The 23278-nt window shown below is 42.8% G+C and overlaps 1 protein-coding gene across 1 annotated transcript in view; it reads right to left on the bottom strand.

Annotated features, from left to right (window-relative positions):
- Positions 1-400: 400 nt before the first annotated feature.
- ABCD3 (ATP binding cassette subfamily D member 3) overlaps positions 401-23278 on the bottom strand; it is a 53677-nt gene continuing 30799 nt past the window's right edge. Inside the window, exons 12-23 of the mRNA XM_073643226.1 lie at positions 20266-20363; positions 20091-20182; positions 16098-16189; positions 15941-16013; positions 15043-15106; positions 13452-13529; positions 12660-12725; positions 12474-12563; positions 12242-12361; positions 11683-11787; positions 8936-8992; positions 401-1471 (exon numbers count right to left, since the gene is read on the bottom strand). Coding sequence (XP_073499327.1) covers positions 1394-1471; positions 8936-8992; positions 11683-11787; positions 12242-12361; positions 12474-12563; positions 12660-12725; positions 13452-13529; positions 15043-15106; positions 15941-16013; positions 16098-16189; positions 20091-20182; positions 20266-20363 — 1013 coding nt within the window. The 3' untranslated portion in view covers positions 401-1393. The remainder of the gene's footprint in view (positions 1472-8935; positions 8993-11682; positions 11788-12241; positions 12362-12473; positions 12564-12659; positions 12726-13451; positions 13530-15042; positions 15107-15940; positions 16014-16097; positions 16190-20090; positions 20183-20265; positions 20364-23278) is intronic.

The raw sequence follows: 23278 nt of genomic DNA, 5'->3' as shown, positions 1-23278 counted from the left end.
CCAATTAGAAATGTAGTATAGTTCTGATTCGCTATGATGTCGCTTATCCTATGTGCAGGGCATTGCAGTAGCTTGGGTATCCATGGTTGCGACCACTCATATAATGACAGTTGTTAGTGGTCGTAACCATGGATACCTAAAGCTACTGCAATGCCCTGCACATAGGATAAGCGACATAGCGAATCAGAAGAACTATACTACATATCTTATTGGCGGTATTTGCTGATATTATTACACCTACTACATATTGGGATAGGATCTTGGAGATAGGAATACCCCTTTGACATTGAAGTATGAGTAGTGGAATCCGGCTTAAACCCAAAACTTAGAGGAGAATATCCAGGACAAAATGTAAATGTAATTAAAAAATAAGAATAAAAACGTCAGAAGACACAGTGAAAAGGATTTACACAGATCCCATTTATTGCATTACTCAGTGCATGCCTTTATGTATCATATTCCAATGTTGAACATATCCAGTTAATGCCCTTACCTTCCCAGTCCTGTGTACAATAAATGGTCTATTACCCTGCTCAGTGGTCTCCTGATAAAGAGCTTACAATTCATCCACTTAACTACTATCTTAAGTTAATAGGTTACAATAAATCACATGGAAAGTATCGGAAAAATACACTGAAATCTGCACGTGGGACGTGTAAATCTGTTACATATAAAATTGGAGACAGAAAGCATCAGTGTAGACATACTCGGTGGAATACAAGTATTCTACGCCTGCCTGCCTTCTCGTGGATGCTGGCCGAGTTCTCCGGGGTTTGCATAGCCTGCCTAGCAGACATTACAACCTGCCAAAGCAATAGCCACTCAGTGTTTTCTTGTTGGAATCCCTATCCGGTGTTTTTTTGGCATCATAATAACAAGAAATATAGTAAATCCTACAATTAAGTGCATGTTGTCCATTTATATCTGCATTATCTCAAAATATAACCTGAGATCAGTTTTAAACAAAATAATAATTAAAAAAAAAAAAAAAAAAAAGGACGCTAAACGTGTTTTACTGCGATCACCAGAAACCCTTCCAGTCCCGGGCCACAGTGCAGTCAATACTTAGAGAGGAGGCGCAGAAGCAGGCCGACTCTCTCCTAGTCATGAAGGATAGGACAAGCTAAGCGGACAGATCGCTCACTCCTTCCTGGAAATTAGACGCATTTGTCACTAGCCAAGAAAGTCTGGAGTAATTTATTTTTAGAAAGACTATTCAGATCCACTGATTTGAACCTCATGGAGGACTTCATTGTACAGTAGTGTTAATTATATTAACGTATTAGACTTCAATTGTGTAAAATTAGGCAAAAAAAAAAAAATAAATTGCTAAGAGAAAAGTAAACTAGGTGATAGTTTTGTTTTCCCATGAGTTGGCGCCGGATTACGAGCTCTAAGATCCAAACTCAATTGTTTCATCTGTAATTGGCTTGAAATCGTAGTTGCCTCGTCCGTCCATGTGCAGGTAGTACTGCAAAGAGAAGGGAGAAAAATACCCAAACACGTTACTTCATCGTGACTAGCCATTGAAAAATACCAGCACACAAGATGTATAGTAAGGGCTAGAGATGAGCGGTGTTCGACTAGAACTGTTCGCCAATCTCAAATTCGAGCTGTTTTGGGCGGTGTTCGAGTTGTTCGACGAACCCGAACGATTTGCAAAAAATTCGGCTGTTCGAGGTTATGTTCGATAACTGTTCGTGCACCAAAAGCGTGTCCTGCATGTCTGGCGCTATTTAGAGCACCAATCATGCAGGGATTGTCTGCCACTCACTGTAATGCCACAGCCATGGTGGTTGTGGCATTACAGTGATTGCCCAAATCGATGGGAACAGTGCCAACAGTGAAACATGAAAAGCCGGCAATTCAGCAGCGGCATACACCGGTACCCGACAATTTAGAACCGAAAGAATAGAGCTTCACACATAGATTAGATAGATAGAAACATGTCAGCCACATATATATGAAGTACAGTGAAAGTGTTGCTTACTGTACTTGTCATTTAGTGTAAAGGATTTATCAAAAAAAAAAATAGTGTTTTCATGCACCGTCTCTTTAAAAAAGCCGACCGGCAATTCAGCATCTGTACCCGACAATTTAGAATAGAAGGAATAGAGCATCACACATAGATTAGATAGATGGAAACATGTCAGTCATATATATAAGAAGTACAGTGATAGTGTTGATTACTGTACTTGTCATTTAGTGTTAAAATAAAGGATTTATTTAAAAAAAAATTGGCGTGGGGTTCCCCGTAATTTTAGGCTCTAGCGGAGGTTAAGCAGACGGCTGGGGCAGATGTTTGAAGCCTGAGAAGGGGGTAATACCCACGGAGCTTCCCAGGCTACTAATATCAGCCCCCAGTGGAATACCTAGCCTTTACTAGCTATTAAAATGGGGGACCCCCCCAAAAAAAATGACGTGGGGTCCCCCCTATTTTAATAGCTAGCAAAGGCTAGGCAGACAGCTGGGGGCTGATATTAATAGCCCAGGAAGGGTGCCATGAATATTGGCCCCCTCCCAGGCTAGAAACACCAGCCGTCAGCCGCCCCAGAAATGGCGCATCCATGGGATGTGCCAATTCTGGCACTTAGCCTCGCTCTTCCCACTGCCCTGTAGCGGTGGCAGTGGGGTAATAGGGCTGGGGTTGATGTCAGCTTATAATGCCAGCTGACATCAAGCCCAGGTTAGTAATGGAGAGGCGTCTATAAGACACCCCCATTACTAACCCCATAGTCAAAGTTAAAAGAAAACACAAACACCCAGAATAAAGTCCTTTAATTGAAATAAAGACACAATCCTTTATTGTTCTAAATTAAACCATACTTACCACCACGCCCATTCCAGCTGAAGCCAACGATCTCCTGCAATAAAAGTAAAATAATAAAGCAACCTCATCCTTACCTTTCCATGGTTCCCAGGACAGCTTCAGCTCTGCTACATCGAGATGACAGGCTGGACCGCTGCCATCCAGCCTGTCATCCCGCGGACACTGAGAAGCGCAGGCATGCTTGCGCTCCTCAGTGTCTCGCTGTGACGGCATCCAGATGAGCCGACAATGAACTCGGCTCACCTCATGCACGTCACTGACAGCGTGGGAAAATTCTCCTGCACTCAGCGCTTCAGCGTGAGAATTTTCCCACGCTGTCAGTGACGTGCATGAGGTGAGCTCATTCATGTCCATTGAACTCAGCTGACCTCATGTACGTCACTGACAGCGTGGGAGAATTCTCACGCTGAAGCGCTGAGTGCAGGAGAATTCTTCCACGCTGTCAGTGATGTGCATGAGGTGAGCCGAGTTCATTGGACATGACCTCGGCTCATCTGGATGCCGTCACAGCCAGACACTGAGGAGCGCAAGCAAGCCTGCGCTTCTCAGTGTCTGCGGGATGACAGGCTGGATGGCAGCGTTCTGCTGCGGTCCAGCCTGTCATCTCGATGTAGCAGAGCTGAAGCTGTCGTGGGAACCATGGAAAGGTAAGGATGAGGTTGCTTTATTATTTTACTTTTATTGCAGGAGATCGTTGGCTTCAGCTGGAATAGGCGTGACGGTAAGTATGGTTTAATTTAGAACAATAAAGAATTGTGTGTTTATTTCAATTAAAGGACTTTTTCTGGGTGTTGTGTTTTTTTTAAATACTTTACTAGAAATTCATAGTGGTCATGTCTAATATTGGCGTGACCCCATGAATTTCGGGCTTAGGGCCAGCTGATAATGCCAAGCTGGCCCTAACCCCTTTATTACCCAGTGAGCCACCGCACCAGGGCCCTGGATGAGTTGGGTACAGCGCCAGAAGATGGCGCTTCTATGAATGCGCCATTTTCCGGGGTGGCTGCGGACTGCAATTTGCAGCTGGGGGGACCCAGAAAGCTTGGGCCTCCCTGCGCTGCAGATTCCATCCCCCAGCTGCCTAGTTGTACCTGGCTGGACACACAAATAGGGACAAGCCCCACGTATTTTTTTTTTTAATTATTTCATGAAATTCATGAAATAATTAAGAAAAAAAGGGCTTCCCTATATTGTTGTGTCCGGCCAGGTACAAATAGGCAGCTGGTGGTTGGGGGCAGCCCGTTCCTGCATGCTGTACCTGGCTGGACACAAATATAGTGCGAAGCCCCACGTCAATTTTTTTTTAAATTATTTCATGAACCTAGATGGTGGCCCGATTCTAACGCATCGGGTATTCTAGAATATGTATGCGGCAGACCCGGCGCAATCAGCAGAGCGGTGTTTAAATTTGGCGCCAAAATCGCTGACTTGTCGCGGCCAGCAACCGCGACCAATCAGCAAAGCGGTGTTGAAATTTGGCAACTATATCACTGATTGGTCACGGCCGGCGGTCGCGACTAATCAGCAGAGCAGGGTTTAAATTTTGCGCCAATAATGCTGATAGGTTGTGGTTGCGACCAATCAGCAAAGCGGTGTTTAAATTTGGCGCCAATAATGGTGATTGGTCACGACCTCGACCATTCAGCAGAGCGGTGTTTAAATTTGGCGGCAACAATGTTGATTAGTCGCGGCCGGCATCGCGACCAATCAGCAGAGCGGGGTTTAAATTTGGCGCCACTAATGCTGATTGGTCGCAATCGCCAGCCGCGACCAATCAGCAGAGCGGTGTTTAAATTTGGCGTCAAAATCGCTGATTGGTCACAGTTGCCTTCCGCGACCAATCAGCAGAGCGGGGTTTAAATTTGGCACCAATACTGCTGATTGGTCACGGTTGCCGGCCGCGACCAATCAGCCGAGCAGGGTTTAAATTTGGCGCCAATACTACTGATTGGTCGCGGACGGCGACCGCGATCAATCAGCAGAGCGGGGTTTAAATTTGGCGCCAATCTCGCTGATTGGACGCGGACGCCAGCCGCGACCAATCAGCAGAGCGTTGTTTAAATTTGGCGCCAAGCTCGCTGATTGGTCGCGGCCGCTATTTAAATGTGGCGCCCAAATCGGTGATTGGTCGCGGGCAGCGTCCGCGACCAATCAGCAGAGCGGTGTTTAACTTTAGCGCCAAGATCACTGATTGGTCGCGTGCGGAGAGCGCGACCAATCAGCTAATCGTATTGGTGAGGACCGGGGAGCGCCGCTGCCTAGTCGGATACTTCCGTTGCGAGAAGCCGGGAGATGAGCGACTGCTCGCAGCAGAAGTATCTCGACCCGCAGCGCCGCTCCCCGGTCCTCCCTTGACACCCTACCCGCTGATGTCCCCACAGTATCCGCATGGTGTTACAAAGATCCGGACATTTGTGTTAAAAATCGCTGATTGGTCACTGGCGCTGCCCGCGACCAATCACCGATTTGGGCGCCAAATTTAAATATCGGCCGCAACCAATCACCAATCTTGGCTCCACATTTAAACACCGCTGTGCTGTGCCACATTTCAATAGCGTCCGCGACCAATCAGTACAGCGGTGTTTAAATGTGGAGCCAAGATGGGTGATTGGTCGCGGAGGATATTTAAATTTGGCGCCCAAATCGGTGATTGGTCGTGGGCAGCGCCAGCGACCAATCAGCGATTTTTAACACAAATGTCCGGACCTTTGTAACACCATGTGGATACTGTGGGGACATCAGCGGCTAGGGTGTGAAGGGAGGACCGGGGAGCGGCGCTGACATCCAATTGGTCGCGGCCGCTATTTAAATGTGCCGCACAAATCGGTGATTGGTCGCCGTCTTGACCGCGACCAATCACTGATCTTGCCGCCAAAGTTACACACTACTGTGCTGATTGGTCGCGGACGCTGCCCGCGACCAATCACAGATTTGTGCGCCAATTTAAATATAGGCCGCGACCAATCACCGATCTTGGATCCACATTTAAACAACGCTGTGCTGATTGGTCGCGGCCGATATTTAAATGTGGCGCCCAAATCGGTGATTGGTCGCGGTCTTGGCGCGCGACCAATCACTGATCTTGCCGCCAAAGTTAAACACTACCGTGCTGATTGGTCGCGGACGCTGCCCGCGACCAATCACCGATTTGTGCGCCAAATTTAAATATCAGCCTCATGCACGTCACCGACAGCGTGGGAAAATTCTCCTGCACTCAGCGCTTCAGCGTGAGAATTCTCCCACGCTGTCAGTGACGTACATGAGGTGAGCTGAGTTCATTGGACATATGCTCACCTCATGCACGTCACTGACAGCGTGGGAGAATTCTCACGCTGAAGCGCTGAGTGCAGGAGAATTTTCCCACGCTGTCAGTGACGTGCATGAGGTGAGCCGAGTTCATTGGACATGAACTCGGCTCATCTTTATGCTGTCACAGAGAGACACTGAGGAGCGCAAGCATGCCTGCGCTTCTCAGTGTCTGCGGGATGACAGGCTGGATGGCAGCGTTCTGCTGCGGTCCAGCCTGTCATCTCGATGTAGCAGAGCTGGAGCCATCGTGGGAACCATGGAAAGGTAAGGATGAGGTTGCTTTATTATTTTTCTTTTATTGCAGGAGATCGTTGGCTTCAGCTGGAATGGGCGTGATGGTAAGTAGAGTTTAATTTAGAACAATAAAGGATTGTGTCTTTATTTCAATTAAAGGACTTTATTCTGGGTGTTTGTGTTTTCTTTTAACTTTGACTATGGGGTTAGTAATGGGGGTGTCTTATAGACGCCTCTCCATTACTAACCTGGGCTTGATGTCAGCTGGCATTATAAGCTGACATCAACCCCAGCCCTATTACCCCCTGCCACCGCATCAGGGCAGCGTGGAAGAGCGAGGCCAAGTGCCAGAATTGGCGCATCCTATGGATGCGCCATTTCTGGGGCGGCTGACGGCTGGTGTTTCTAGCCAGGGAGGGGGCCAATATTCATGGTACCCTTCCTGGGCTATTAATATCAGCCCCCAGCTGTCTGCCTAGCCTTTGCTAGCTATTAAAAAAGGGGGGACCCCACGTCATTTTTTTGGGGGGGTCCCCCATTTATATAGCTAGTAAAGGCTAGGTATTCAGCTGGGGGCTGATATTAGTAGCCTGGGAAGCTCCATGAGTATTACCCCCTTCCCAGGCTTCAAACATCTGCCCCAGCCGTCTGCTTAACCTCCGCTAGAGCCTAAAATTAAGGGGAACCCCACGCCAATTTTTTTTTAATAAATCCTTTATTTTAACACTAAATGACAAGTACAGGAACCAACACTGTCACTGTACTTCTTATATATGTGACTGACATGTTTCTATCTATCTAATCTATGTGTGATGCTCTATCTTTCTGTTCTAAATTGTCGGGTACCGCTGCTGAATTGCCGGCCGGCTTTTTTAAAGAGACGGTGCATGAAAACACTATTATTTTTTTAAATAAATCCTTTACACTAAATGACAAGTACAGTAAGCAACACTGTCACTGTACTTATTATATATGTGATTGGCATGTTTATATCTATCTATGTGTGAAGCTCTATTCTTTCTGTTATAAATTGTCGGGTACCGCTGCTGAATTGCCGGCTGGCTTTCTTAAAGAGACGGTGCATGAAAACACTATTATTTTTTTAAATAAATGCTTTACACTAAATGACAAGTACAGTAAGCAACACTGTCACTGTGCTTCTTATATGTGTGACTGACATGTTTCTATGTATCTAATCTATGTGCGATGCTCTATTACTCTTGTCTAAATTGTCGGGTACCGGTGTATGCCGCTGATGAATTGCCGGCCGGCTTTTTTAAAGAGAGCGTCTTCTGAGCAGTTTGTCAGCTTTTGGACACCTTTGAAGGTGTTTTCTATGTGTTTCTATGTGTTTTTGTTTGCCTGCCATTGGTTTTAACGGTGTTCGACGGTGTTCTAAGGTGTTCGACGAACAGTTCCTCGAACATCCCGGTGTTCGACGAACTGAACCGAACCCGAACACTACGGGGGTGGCTCAACACTAGTAAGGGCTCATTCAGACGTCCGTTTTGTCGAATAGGAGATAAACAGTCCTCATTTCAGCACTGTTTTGATAAGAGTGCCAGCAGAGTGCCAGCACAGGGCCAGCAGAGTGCCAGCACAGGGCCAGCAGAGTGCCAGCACAGAGCCAGCACAGAGCCAGCACAGAGCCAGCACAGAGCGGTCTGAGTTTCATCAGTTTTTCTTTGATTAGACAAAAAAAAATAGATTTGCATTGCTGAATTTGATCCAACAGTCAGACTACGATTTTGCATGGACCACCTGGTCCGCAGATAAATTATAAAGAAAAAAAAAAAAAAAGTGGACGTGTGAACAGCCTTATTGATTATAAGACTTTACTATATACAAGTTATATCCGTGAAAAACACAGATAGAACTCATATGCGGAAAAACGCTAGTCTGAATGAGCCCTAAAGCTTCTCAGGTATTAGACAGAACATATCAAGGCACCACAAGCAGCATGAATCAGAGACCAGCTCCTTTATTGCAGCCATAAATGTTTCACTCTGACTCTACATTTTAGAAAAAAAACTGCTTGGAACAGCAGCCAGGGTCCCTGCGACTAGGACAGGCTAGTCCCCGCTGCGCCTTCTTACAAGCGCCGGCATGGAAGGGGAGTATAAGCTTTTTTATTTTATCGGGGCCAAGAGTGGGGTATGAGAAGGAGTTGTCCTAGTAGTGGACAACTTCCTTCAGTTTGCAGCCAGATGGACGCCACATCTCCAGCTCTGAGCCAATAGTCATCTTGTCAGTCGCAGGTGCGGCTAGCTAGATATTTCCCTTATACAAGCAAATTAAGAACAGACTGATCAGATACATGGCCATCCATGTATGTTACAGAGGTGCCATACCAGGCGTGCAGCCCCACTCATCAAAAGACAGCCATTTAGTGATAATAGCACATTATATGATGGGCTGCCGATATTGAGGAGGCTCAAGGACAAATATGCCATTTGCTTTCCTAGAATTCAGGACTGTACATTCTGCTAGATTCAGGCCATTTTTTATGCCATGAGATATCACTGATGAATAAAGTTGATGCCACATATTACCCGCACTTACCTCATGGTGTTTCCACAGGGACTTTCTGTGTGACACAGTGAAAAGGGTGATTCCAACCTAGGAAGAAATAGGTCTGGTTTATTGCAAACTAAAAAATTCAACAATAAGATGCTTCACTTTTTAAAGTTAATGTCACACAAAGACAACTGTTAATACGGCATAAATCCGCCACGAGCTGTGATGCCACGTGGGTGTAAGCCACCGTGTGAGTGATTGATGTGACCACTGCGACATCCTCCCAGCTCAAATCACCATTGTAGTAATTATAGCAGAACTCCAATGGATCCATTTAAGCCAGGAGATCGATAATCCGCTCTCTGATGACCCAAAAGCCTAATCCATGTAATCCTTCATCTTGTATGAAAAATGGAGAAAATAAAAAAGCAGCAAGGAAGCCATGACAAATCCTGACTAATACACTGAATCACAGCAGGTTCATCATGGACAAAAAATTAGTAAAGTTAATGACATGCTGTAAATCCATGTGCAGAATATCTCCCAACTACAGGATAATACACTGAAATTGCTTATAATGGTTTTAAAATAAAGGGTACAAAGAGAGTTCCTCTTTATTAAGTATTAGAATAAGGATGCTTTCACACTGCGCTCAGGCACCAGTTCGGTGGCTCCGTTGGGGCTTGCATCCGAACTCCCCCCTGCAAAACAGGACTCACACGTATGTGCTGATGGGGCCATGCTATAATGGTGCCGGCAGAGCGAACGGGCGCCCTGCTGTGCATCATTTTCAAGCGTGTACGCCTAGTGGAGGTGGATGCTGAGACATAGTAGACTGCACCTGGGTGTCCGCTTCCAGTAGGCATATACACCCGAAAATGATGAACAGCAGAGCGCACATTCGCCGCCTCAACCAATGGCCCCTTTTGGCGCATACGTCCGAATCCTGTTTTGCAAGGGGTTCAGACATAAGCCCTGAGGGGGCCACCAAACAGGTGCCGGAGCGCAGTGTGAAAGTACCCCAAGAGGTAATTTGGTAATATAATAAGAAATAACTATGAAAGAGTCACTCTCCATTTACATCTTATTTAGTATCTGAATTATAGGTCATTCCTCTTTATTTAAACACACAGATTGCCAAAGGCAAAGAGGGTTCCCTAATAAAGACCTAAAAATAAAACACAACTGTTATTTCACTTCTCAAGTATAACGGAAGGATACACACACTTTAAAAACACATAGTGCTGGATAATGATAGTCCTTCAGCGAAGGTTTGCATAACCCGTAACTACTAAAGTGCTTGTGCTTATAAGTTGGTACTTGTATCTGTTACTTATTGTAATTCTTAGGACATCAACACTGGAAATCAGTCTTCAGTCCAATTTTACTAAGTGCATTCTGATCATCTACTAGTGAGATTTAATTTATCCAGGACTAGGATACAAGATGTTATGCCATACAAAACCGACAAAAACTGCTTTGAATGGATCTTACTGATTCTATAATTAATCAGCAGTCTACAGTTTCCATATATGAGGAAACTATTTAGATCACAGTTGGTAACCGTTTATATCCTCGTTAGTCCTATAGGACTTCCAGCATATCCTTCCTTAACCAGCAGCTAGCATCTGCTCATACTGTCGCCACTGAAGCAGATCTCACAGCCTTATGATCTGTAGCACTTATTGATCATTGTTTTTAGGTCTTCATTAGGGATCTCTATTTGCCTTTGGCAATCTGTGTGTTTATTAAGTAAAACCCTAAGCTGGTCTCTGAACAGATTTTTTCTAGTGCACATTCCTCTTTATTTGGCATTAGGTTAAGAGCTAAAATAGAGATCCTCCTTACTTGTTCAGTGAAGAGCATTAAAAACAGATGAATACTACACTCTATACTTCTAATATCAGCCTGGATGACTGCAGGGTAAAAATAAATGCCTTTCAGATATAGTGGTCAAAAAGGGTCTTCTGAAACCAATCTACACATTTCCTTTATTAAGTGGATGATCTGTGACATCAATACTGCGGTATAATATGGGCTCAGTAATAAGTGGCTCAGTCATGAGACTAAGCTGCCACATCTACTCTCCTTTTAGACAAAACGGCACAACAAATATGCCATTTGGCTAATAGAAGGAATCGGAGAATACATCAGACAGTTTATGGATCCACTATAGTCCTGATGGGAGCGCTGACTCCCATCCCCCCCCCCCTCCCCCAGGGAATTAGGGCAGTGAATGGCAGCTGTATTGGCACCCACACAGCAAATAGCACTTTATAGGAGAATGGATCAGTCGCCATACCGTGCTGACCTTAGGGAAGCACAGCCTTATATAATGGATCCACTTTAAATGGGTATACAGAAAGGGATTATCTATCATTTACAAAAATTGCTTGTCATCCTCTACCATGACAAGAACAGCGGAGGTAAAGGCATAAGGTATTATTATTTATTATACTTTGCTTATATAGCGCCATTAATTTTACAGACATTATCGGCACTGTTCCCATTGGAGCTCATAATCTAGATTCCTTATCAGTATGTCTTTAGAGTGTGATAGGAAACCCACACAAACAAACTCCTTGCAGATGTTTCCTTGGTGGGATTTGAACCCAGGACCCAAGCGCTGAAAAGCCACAGTGCTCCTAACCACTGAGCCACTGTGCTGCCCAGGTAACAGGGGTTCAATGAAGGTGCACATATTCAGCCTCTGCCAATCTGATTTATAGCCTGTGGTTCAGGGATAAAGGTTTCCCATCAGAATATCCCTGTGTGCCTCTATGGTCACTCACCTTCCTACAGTGGCTGTAAATGTAACCTTCAACATCCACGCTGACCGCGCTCGTGCACTCATCCAATATGGCAAACTGAGGTTTGTGGTAAAATAACCGAGCCATCTGAAAGGACAATACGATTAATATAGTAAAAGTGTTAGATATTACCATGTCCTTTACTTCATACAAGTAATGGACATCCGGACTGGCAGTAATGGAATATCAGCATTCAGGGGTGACAGGAGTATATAGCGTTACTTAGGTTCATGGTAAATTAGATATCTTTGCAAGGTCATAATGATCTTACATACATCCTTGGTTGCACTGACTAATAAGACGAGCAGTTATTTTAGTTAATGATCATATAAATACATATTTGATTGTAGATCCATCCAACAAATACAAAATGAATATGGCCACCTCTTCAGCCTAATGATTTGGTCTGGCCAACTTTCCTCTAAAGGTCAGAGAATCCGGTGAAATGCAGCAGATGCTCTGATCCCAAACGTGAATGTTGTCTATGATCATTATCACCCTTTAACATAAAATGCATCGCAAGGACACATTTATTACATACCGCCATCCTTTGCTTCTCTCCTCCACTGAGAACATCCATCCAGTCCTGGACACTGTCCCAGCCGCCCTCACGGTCCAGGATCTGCCCTAGCTGGACATTATCCAGGTATTCTTTCAGGACCTGTGTTGAGATGTAAACAAAGAAAACACTTTAGTTAAAAATAAGGTTGTAAATTAATAAAAAAATAATTGAGGGCTCAGAAACCTAAACGACCAGTCCTAGTTCTTCTTACCTTATCAGATATGCCTCTGCGTTTCTGATCTTCTTGGGTGTCTGGATAGATGACTTGGTCCCGTAATGTCCCGAGAGTCATATATGGCCTCTATGGTATGTAAATTATGGAGATAAAAATCACCACTCGTCTAGATCGAAAATTATCACACAAAGTATTAAATCACATCAGAGAGTAAACCTTTACCTGAGGAACATAAAATAATTTTCCCCGATCAGGTTTTGTAAGAGATCCACCAAAAAGCGGCCATAACTATAAGAGAAAAAAGAAACACAATTTGAAAAAACTAAAAAAAGAAATCAAGCAATAATGTGCTGTATTTCTTACGGCTTCTTAAAGGTTACTTATTTTTTAATGAGAACACATAGAAAAATGACATTAAAGACCCATTAGTCCATATAAATGTGTGTAATTCTTGAGAAAGGCCCCACTTGCTGTCACTGTGCAGTGTTATCACAGGGATAAAGTGACTGAATAGCTAATAGACGAGTAAGAAGAAAGGTAATAGATTGCTACAGAGGTGCAGAAGAAACATTGTAATGACATATGTAAAGTTCATCTAACTAGCAGCCTGTAACAAAAAAGGTTAATAATTTTCAGTAACCAATCACTTTAAAAATGAGATACTCGCTTCCCGCACGAGTGCCCCTCCAGTCATTTCAGCCCCGGGGCTGGCGTAACATTATTATGTAGCAAGAGCCCTGCAGCCAATAAGCGGTCGATTCGGTCCCATTTCTTCTGGTTGTCCAAAGTTCATTTGAGGGAATTATTTTGGAGAAAGATATAACTGCCCAATCATGCAGTCAGACCCCGATTCAAGCTGCCAGAAGTTTGGGCAGCATGAAACAGGTGACAAGTTCCCTTTAAGATTATCAATAATAGTGTTATTAAAACTAAGAACATGTGAGGAATGTACTGGTGTGAGCATGTATTTCATCCAGAACCATAAACTAAAACCTCAATTAGGTGGAAACTTACCTCTCCTAATACACGGAATAGGGAACTCTTCCCGCATCCATTTGGCCCACAGACAAGAACATTGGTACCGGACTTCACCTATACAGAGGAATACGAGAAATTCAACCTTTTTCATGTAACTAAATATGAATAATAATATTATGTCATATTAAAACTACCAACACAAAAGCTAAGTGAATCAACACATAACATGATACCAATTACAAAAGAGCAGCAGGGTGTAGTGCCTGCAGAGAAGGAGGAAATCGAAAAGGTGCCAGTACAGCTTAGATACATGCTCTCTCTAATCCCCAGCATATACATACACATTGGGCTCAGCAGAGCATATACGTATATGTATTTTCAACAGGGAGAGTGAAGTAAGACGCAGGACACCTTTAGTGGCAGCTTATCTCAAAATATTTGGGCTTTCTAATGTAACAGGCCTAATTCTTTTCTTACCTAAAATTCTGTTGAAGGAGTCATGAGGCCAATGTAGACATAAGATGGTTGGCAAGTGTGGCCAATTATAATGGGTTAAAGGATCTTAACCTCTATCCGACATACTATTACATCCCATGTTTGGTGTGGACACATGGAGTGAGCTCTGGAGCCAGGGCCCCTCCGCAGAAATCGGGTGCCAGCTGTGCAATACAGCCAGCATCCATCTCTGACAGCAGCTACCAGACCAATTTTTGATCTCAGCAGTTTCATCCCTTAAATGCCATTGTCAATCTATGAGAGTAGGTTTTAAGTGGCATGATCCTGGACTGTCTGCGTTTTGGGCAACAATTTACCCCCCACCCCTACGCGATGGGTAGCAATGGTACCTGGTGGCCCTATGAAGGGCCCCATCTTCATACACCTGTAAAGCTCAGCCATAAAACAAAGAATGATACAACTGCAGGTCCAAATCCCCCAAGTAAAGAAAAAATGCTTTTATGTTTTTAAAAGATATAAAAAATAAAGCATGATTCACCCTCCTTTTCTCAGTTTAAAAATACACACAAAAAATACACATATTTGGCATCGCCGTGTCTGTAAAAATCTGATGTATAAAAATATTAGATTAACAGTAAGGTAAAAACCATAAAATAAAAACACTAAAAATTGCCAGCTCCCTAAAAAACAATCAAACATAGTATGTATGCAAAACAGTATCAATGAAAACGAGAGCTCGCCATGCAAAAAATCAAGCCCTCAACTAAAAAATAAAGTGAAAAAGTATCAGAAATTGGTGAGTCTATCCACCCCCCCCCCCCCAAAAAATGTTGATTTACCTTTTTCCTCCTACTAATAAAAAAAAGAAAACACTATACAAGTTTGGCATCACTGTAATCGTACTGAAGAACCAGGTCATTTTTAACGTACAATAAACACCGCAAAAACATATACAACAACGTCGAAAGAAAAATTTTAAAAAAGCTATGATTCTTGGAAAATTGGGAGTAAATAATGGAAGCGCAGAAATAAAAATTGCGTGGACATGAAAGGGTAAACATACTAGATACAGACATTCAATTCTAATGTCCAGGAGGATCAAAACATTAAAAAACATGGATATACTGTACAAGTAACAAGGTAGCCGGAAGAAAAGCTCAATCTTATTTACCTCGAAAGTCAGGTCTCTGATGAGCATATCTCCATTTGGTGTTGCAAGGGGGACATGATCAAACCTAAAAAGGCAAAAAAAATGTGCAAATAGATAAGTGCAACAATCTGATAAAACAGAATACTACTGCAGGATACAGGACAATTCATCTTGTCCCTTTAACTGGATTTATGTTCCCTTGAGAAACACTCAACAAGAATTTTCTCACTTTTATGGGGTTGCAAAAAGTTACGATCTATCCACAGGACTGATCAGTAGGGGTCCCACCATTGGGACCTGCACCAATTGGCAGATCGGGGAATTTTTATCCCCATAACAAAAGGGAGCAAGCAGTAGGTCAGACGTTCGACCACCACTCCATTCATTCAAAAAAGCCAAGCACAGCTCTAAGCAGTCCCATAGGGAAGGTATGGAGCAGTGGTCAAGCATGTGCACTGCGGCTTCATTGTGCCCTGCGATCAGCGCCCCACCAATCAATAAGTTATCACATATCTTGTGGATAGATGCAAACTTTATTTCACTGGAGAACCCAGTGAAATACTATTGCTGATGGGAATATGTTGTTTGGCTTCCAGCAATTCCTAAATTAATACAGCTGTACCAAGAGAGGGATGTAAATGATTAAAACTCCCAACACTACATAGTTTATAGTGGTGAGGTAACTTTAACAAGAATTATTCTGCAATGGAGGTGACGGATCAGTTTTCCAAGACCAGTATAGTGTAAAACAAAAAAAAAAGTCAGATTTTTCCAGTAAAATAACACTGCCATTTCCTGTGATGATTATGAAATTTTGGCTTTTCCCACCATTGGTTTATAATGCGGTCAATCAACACGCCACACCACTAATAAAATCGTAGCTATGAAGCCAGCTTCAGAAAAGAATTCCCAAACTTACTTTATGATGTTGTCAGTGTTGATAACTTTTCCACTTCCAGGTATTAAGGGAATGCTGGGAAGACATTCTGTCTCTGCAATGTCAGAGGAGATTTGGTATTAATACATGTGTGTGTACATGTGAGGCTGTGCACCCATTACCACAATGCTAGCGTCACCTTTTTCCTGTTGAGAAACCATGGTTCGTTCATATTTCCCTTGATTTAAGTCTTTCAGCACTTGCATCAGTTCTGTGATCCGGGCTGTGAATCTATAAAGGATGACACATAATAGGATTACAGTTCAAATTATGCAGCAAGTTCGTTCCTAAATGCAATTCACAGAGCTGCGGTATTATTCAGAATTACTGTAGGTCCATGTACCCGCAATGCTGTAAAGAAAATTTGCAAAATTTGACTCAATCATTTCTGTTGCAAACTTAATCACACATCGGTCAATAAGCTGCCAGACTAAACGTCCGCTTACAAGGACCGACAAGCGGCACTAAACGACCGCTGATCGGTAAAGATTTTCTTGACCGGCGGTCATTTTATAGCAAAAGCTACAGGCAAACCGCACCAAACAACAAAACTGGATGATCTGCAATACATCGCTCAGTGTGTGCAGGCTGCCATGTTCTCAACAGAGCAAGTCCTGTTAACACAGGATTATGAGCGGCCGAGAACGATGATCTTTATGCAGCACACCAGCTCATTGCACTAGACAGACGAGCATTTTGCTCATCGATCAAGTGATCAGCAGCCTGTTTACACTGCAAGAATATTGTGAAGTGAGAGTCCAGGGTACTGAATATGTAAAGGTTTGCTCCAAGATTATATACCAATTTACTCTTTTAGATCAAGCTAATCATAAGTTCCTAATTAGAATGTTCCTTTTTTCTTTTAAATGCCAGGTAATACATACTTGCATTCTTTGGATTCCCGTCCAGAGAGTACATCCAAGGTGTCCTGTGCTGGGGTAAAGCAGACACAACAGCGCAAAATAACCGTACTACCCAAGTACAAGATGAGCCGGATGGTGGAACCGAGCTACTGAGTCACATTACCAATGGAAAAAAAGAACAGCAGGGGGCGCCATATCACAAATGCCACAGCAAAATATACACCCAGGAGCATTATTTTTTTCAATGATCCAAATTATAAACCTGTGTTTTGCATGATCCAAGTGTAAAATCATGATTTAGGCTATGTGCCCACAATGCAGAAATGCTCCGGATTTTTTCCTGAGCGTTTCTGCATCTCCCTGGCAGAAAAAACGCATGCGGATTGTACATGCGTTTTCCTGCCAGGGACATGCGGAAATGGAGCGTTCTTCACATGCATTTCTGCATGCGGGTTGTCAAGCGCTTTCCAAGCAATTTTAGCATCACTTGGAAAGTGCTTGACAACTTGGTCACACTATATAAATCCATGCAAACAGCATGGATTTATATACTGTGACCCGAGAGAATGTAAAATAATAAAAAAATAAATATATATACTTACCCTCTGATGGCCCCTGCAGTCTTGCTTCACCGTCCTGGCTGCCGGCACATCGCGGTACACTGAAGGACCTGCCGACGTCAGCGTCACGTGACCCATCACATGAGTATGACGTCAGCGCAGGTCCTTCATTCCATCGCGAACTGCTGCCAAGCAAGGAGGAGCGCACCGCGGGCCGCCAGAAGGTAAGTATATATTTATTTTTTATTTTATTCTTTTTTTTTTTTTTTTTTTTTTTTTTACAGTTTTCTATGGTCCTCCGGACCTGTAATGAACGCTGCATCTAATAAGACTTAGTGGCACTCCTATTCACACACACATCAATAGCAGTTGTATGCACAGTCATATTTAAGGAGACAGCTCCCAACATTTCTTCACAATGTTTTTTTCTTTCATATCTCTAAATCTTTATTAAAAAAAAATTCTTACAAATTTCTGAAAGTTTTTTCACCACTTAAATAAAACCAAAACCTATAAATGTTTGGTATCTGCGTACTCGTACTGATTATGAGAATCATATTGCCAGGTTAGTTTTACCATATAGTGAACATTATAAATAAATAAAAAAAATAAAAACAATTGCGGAATTGAACTTTTTTTGCTATTTCACCGCACTTGCAATAGTTTCCCCGTTTTCCCCTACACTATGTGGTAAATTAAACTAAGTCATTCAAAAGTAAAACTCGTCCTGCAAAAAACAAGCCCTCATACGGCTATATTAATGGAAAAATAAAAAAAAAAGTTATGCTTCATGGAAAAATGGGAGGAAAAACGAAAGTAAAAAAAAAAAAATCACAAGGTCATGAAAGGGTTAAACAATGGTTCATTTTCTGATTCCAAACTTTAGAGGTAATATATCACAGTTAGTTTTTATCATTAATAAACTTATTTTTAAAACAGTGTAACAATGGTTTTAAATGTTTTATTTACTGGTGTGTAAATATTAGAGCAGGACACTTACTGCAAACATGGCAGGCAAGGTCATAGAAGACTGCTGCCATCAGATACCACCCGCATCACCTATACCGTGGCTGCATCAGACATGAATTATGCACTCCCCCCCGTCATGCGCAGTTCACACCTATGGGGGAAGCCAGGTGCCATCTCTTATTGTAGCCCAGCGCTGAGCTGCAATACCCCAGTCACTATTAGTTACAGCAGTGAGCGGCGACAGCAGGTTTGGGCAGCAGCGGTGACAGGAGGTGTGGACACGGTGCAGCAGCTGTAGGAACATGTCGGGAAGCCCGACACTGGATTACAAATGCCAGGCTATTGACCTGTTTTCACTGCTAGAGGAATGTCACCGCCACTGCCCTCATCGCTGTAAAAAGTAGTGAGAGCATGGCAGCAACGGTAACTTCTTCCAACAGTGAGAACAGGTTGGTAGCCTGGCATTTATAGTCCAATGTCAGGCTGTCTAATGTGTTCTCACCGCCACTGCCACTGTGTGTTCCAGGCACAGCAGCGTAATCATCACGCTGCAATGCTGATCACTGACTCAGCTCTTCTCAATAAGTGTAAAGCCTCAATCAGATGTCCCTCATACACAGACGTCTGAATGAGTCTTGACTGCTGCCTGTGCAAAGCACATTACATGAGATGACTGTTGCTGGCTACAGTGCACTCTGCACGTTCAACTTCACTGTGCACAGAGCAATAACCAGTGACAAAGTCATCTCATCTGCGGAGCTGGACATCTAAATGGGGCTTTACACTCACTGAGCACAGCAGAGTCAGTGTGCAGCAGCAGTGAAGATTTAACTACCGTACTCTACATAGTTATTAAAAAAGAAAGATTAATATAATGTAAAAAAGTAAATTCAAATCATCCCTTTCTCACAAATTAAAAATAAATTAAAAAAAAAAAACATATATTTGGTATCTCAGAATCCGTGTATCTGCATTCTTTTGTGTATACACACACACACGTGTATGTGCATTCTTTTGTGTATACACACACCTGTATGTGGATTCTTTTGTGTATACACACACCTGTATGTGCATTCTTTTGTGTATACAAACACACACACGTGTATGTGCATTCTTTTGTGTATACACACACCTGTATGTGCATTCTTTTGTGTATACACACACCTGTATGTGCATTCTTTTGTGTATACACACACCTGTATGTGCATTCTTTTGTGTATACACACACCTGTATGTGCATTCTTTTGTGTATACACACACCTGTATGTGCATTCTTTTGTGTATACACACACCTGTATGTGCATTCTTTTGTGTATACACACACCTGTATGTGCATTCTTTTGTGTATACACACACCTGTATGTGCATTCTTTTGTGTATACACACACACCTGTATATGCATTTTTGTGTATACACTCACGTGTATGTGCATTTTTGTGTATTTGTATTTTTTTTTTTTGTTCAAGAATGAATGTGGATTGTTATTCATGGAAAAAAATAAGAAAACCCCTGAAAATAAGCCCTAACACATCTTTCGGAACAAAAAATAGTATAAGACGCTTGTCTTACTTTTGGGGAAACACAGTAGTCACCTGTATTAAAAGTAGGATGAAAAAGATTTGAAAATCTTTATTGGGCCAAATGAAAACATAAAATTGGACTTCTTAATATCACCTACAAGAATACTTTTCGAGTAGCTTTGTGAAGTGCAGCTTTTTCTATAGCTGTACATGTTCTTACCCTGCCAGCCTGGTCATTTCACGGCCTGCTAGGACAATCCTTCCAAGTGCTTGAGACATCCTTAGTAACATCCTTCCACTCTGGTAGTAATCCTTCCAGAGAAAGACAAGTGATCGGTCAGAGGAATAATGACACAGATGGAAAAGTCGGCATGTACTAAAAACTCTCATCTCACCTCCAGGAGCTCGGCGTGGCTGCTGTTCAGATGTCGTGGGTGATTTATTGCAAGGAAAGGACGGCTGACAACCAGATAACCGACAACTGTCGCAAGATCTGAAATAACAATTTGTTACACAAGTGTATAGAATGAGGTCAGTAAATGGGACGCGGTTGTGACTTATTTTCATTAATTTTAAAGCTAAAAGAAAAAAAAGAGCAGAAACTCTGCTGCGGTGCGCAGAAATCTTCTGTACTCCAGCTGTTGTGAGACTACTACTCCCAGTTTTTCCTGACGGCCACATGGAGTCAGATGGTTGTCAGGGCAAGTTGGAAGTTCCAGCTATAAAACACCTAGATAGAGGGCCACAGTTTGCAGTTCCCGGCTATAATGTACACACAAGTAGAGTACATTGACTATTAAAGGAAGACTGTCACCACAAAGTGACTGCTCTAACCACACACCCCGATGCACCATTGGCACAGCCACACAGTTCAGAGCATCATCCACCTACTTGTTTTCCTGTCTTTTTATGCCACCTCTAGATTGAAAGCGCTCACTTTACAGGCGCAAGAGGAGGGCAGAGGCAGACAGAAAACAAGTAGGTGGCCACGACAAGAGTGCCTGGGCTTGGGCCGAACAGTCATTCCCCTTTAAAGGGCTTCTAGCCCCATCAGCTTTCTGTAGTTGAAAATAAAATCAGTGTTACTTGCCTTTTTTACAGGCTGACAACTACAGTGCAAGTGGCCTCCGCAGCCAATCAGAGCATAAGCCGCTGAGCTCACTGACAGACTGCAGCGGTCACGGGCGCTGTAGTTGAGAGATCACCGCTGCAGCCTTTAACCACTTTGCGCCAGAGCCTGTTTTTGCCTTCGTGACCGGGCCAATTTTTACAATTCTGACCACTGTCACTTTATGAGGTAATTACTCTGGAACGCTTCAACGGATCCCCCTGATTCTGAGACTGTTTTTTTCGTGACATATTGTACCTCATGATAGTGGTAAAATTTCTTCGATATAACTTGCGTTTATTTGTGAAAAAAATCGGAAATTTGGCGAAAATTTTGAAAATTTTGCAATTTTCAAACTTTGAATTTTCATGCCCTTAAATCAGAGAGATATGTCACACAAAATAGTTAATAAATAACATTTCCCACATGTCTACTTTACATCAGCACAATTTTGGAAACAAATTTTTTTTTTGTTAGGAAGCTATAAGGGTTAAAAGTTGACCAGCGATTTCTCATTTTTCCAACAAAATTTACAAAAACATTTTTTTTTAGGGACCACATCTTATTTAAAGTGACTTTGAGGGGCCTTTATGACAGAAAATACCCAAAAGTGACACCATTCTAAAAACTGCACCCCTCAAGGTGCTCAAAACCACATTCAAGAAGTTTATTAACCCTTCAGGTGTTTCACGGGAATTTTTGGAATGTGGAAGAAAACAATGAACATTTACATTTTTTTCACAAAAATGTTACTTTAGACCCAATTTTTTTATTTTCACAAGGGTAACAGGAAAAAATGGAATACACAATTTGTAGTGCAATTTCTCATGAGCGCGCTGATACCCCATATGTGAGGGAAAACCACTGTTTGGGCGCACGGCAGGGATCGGAAGGGAAGGAGCGCCATTTGACTTTTTGAATGTAAAATTTGTTTGAATAATTAGCGGACGCCATGTCGCATTTGGGGAGCCCCTGATGTGCCTAAACAGTGGAAACCCCCCACAAGTGACACCATTTTGGAAACTAGACCCCTTAGGGAACTTATCTACATGTGTGGTGAGCACCTTGCACCCCCAGGTGCTTCACAGAAGTTTATAATATTGAGCCGTAAAAATAAAATTTTCACATTTTTCTCACAAAAAATGTTTTTCATTCCCTAATTTTGCATTATCTTAAGGATAACAAGAGAAATTGCACCATGAAATTTGTTGTGCAATTTCTCCTGAGCACGCCGATACCCCATATGTGGGGGAAAACCACTGCTTTGGTGTACGGCAGGGTTCGAAAGAGAAAGGAGCGCTATGTTGGCTGGGATAGGTTGCAGACACCATGTCACATTTGAAGAGTCGCTGACATGCCGAAACAGCAGAAACCCCCACAAGTGACCCCATTTTGTAAACTACACCTCTCAAGGAATTCATCTAGGGAAGTAGTGAGTATTTTTTAATTTTTTAATTTATACCAATGGGCAGTGAAGAAAACAATTATATTTTTACCACAAAAAAATGTTTTACCCTCAGATTTTATATTTTCACACAGGGCAATGGGTAAAAATGGTGCCGAAATGTGTCACACAATTTCTTCTAAAAGTGGCAATACCCCATATGTGGCTGTATCGTACCGCTCAGCCATACGGCGAGATCTGGGGGGGACGGAGTGCTATTTGACAATTGGAGAACAAATTATTGTAGTAACTTGGAATATTTTTAACAGATGACGGACCTGAGTGGGGACTAGCTTTTTTTGAGGACTGAGTTGAAGCTTTTATTGGGAACAATTTACGTAACATTTATCCGGCGCTCTAGGCTGAGCACTTACATCGGGATTTCCAAGTGATGTAATTCAGATGAAACCCCTGCGGGATCCATTCACTGTAATGAGGCAGCAGAGTTACTCTGGACTCCGTCTGGCCTGTGTTTAGCGGTGTCCTTTTTTTCTGAAGTGCACAAAACTGTGGCCAACCGCACTTTTATGCACGCCTAAAAAAACTGACACCATGGGATCACAGGCCAGACTGCATCCACAGTGGCCTATATCTGCCTCATTACAGGGAATCTTCCGTCATGGGTTCCGGTTGAATCACGTATTTCAGAGATTTACACGGAAACTCTGGTGTAAGTGCTCAGCGCAGAGCGCAGGATAAATGTGAGCAGAGCCTTACTGCGATCTTTGGGAGACATAATAAACAAATCAGTAGCAGGTGAAGAATTGGTTTTATTTATTTTTTACGCCGTTCCTCGTGCAGTATAAGTGATGAGATTACTTTATTCTTCGGGTCGGTGCGATTACAGAGATACCAG

The sequence above is a fragment of the Phyllobates terribilis genome, unplaced genomic scaffold (genome assembly GCF_046119375.1).
Source record: "Phyllobates terribilis strain yellow unplaced genomic scaffold, ASM4611937v1 Scaffold_8__6_contigs__length_399053987, whole genome shotgun sequence".
Lineage (NCBI taxonomy): Eukaryota > Metazoa > Chordata > Amphibia > Anura > Dendrobatidae > Phyllobates > Phyllobates terribilis.
Note: the sequence above shows the minus strand (reverse complement) of the source record. Positions and strands in the feature narration are given on the sequence as shown.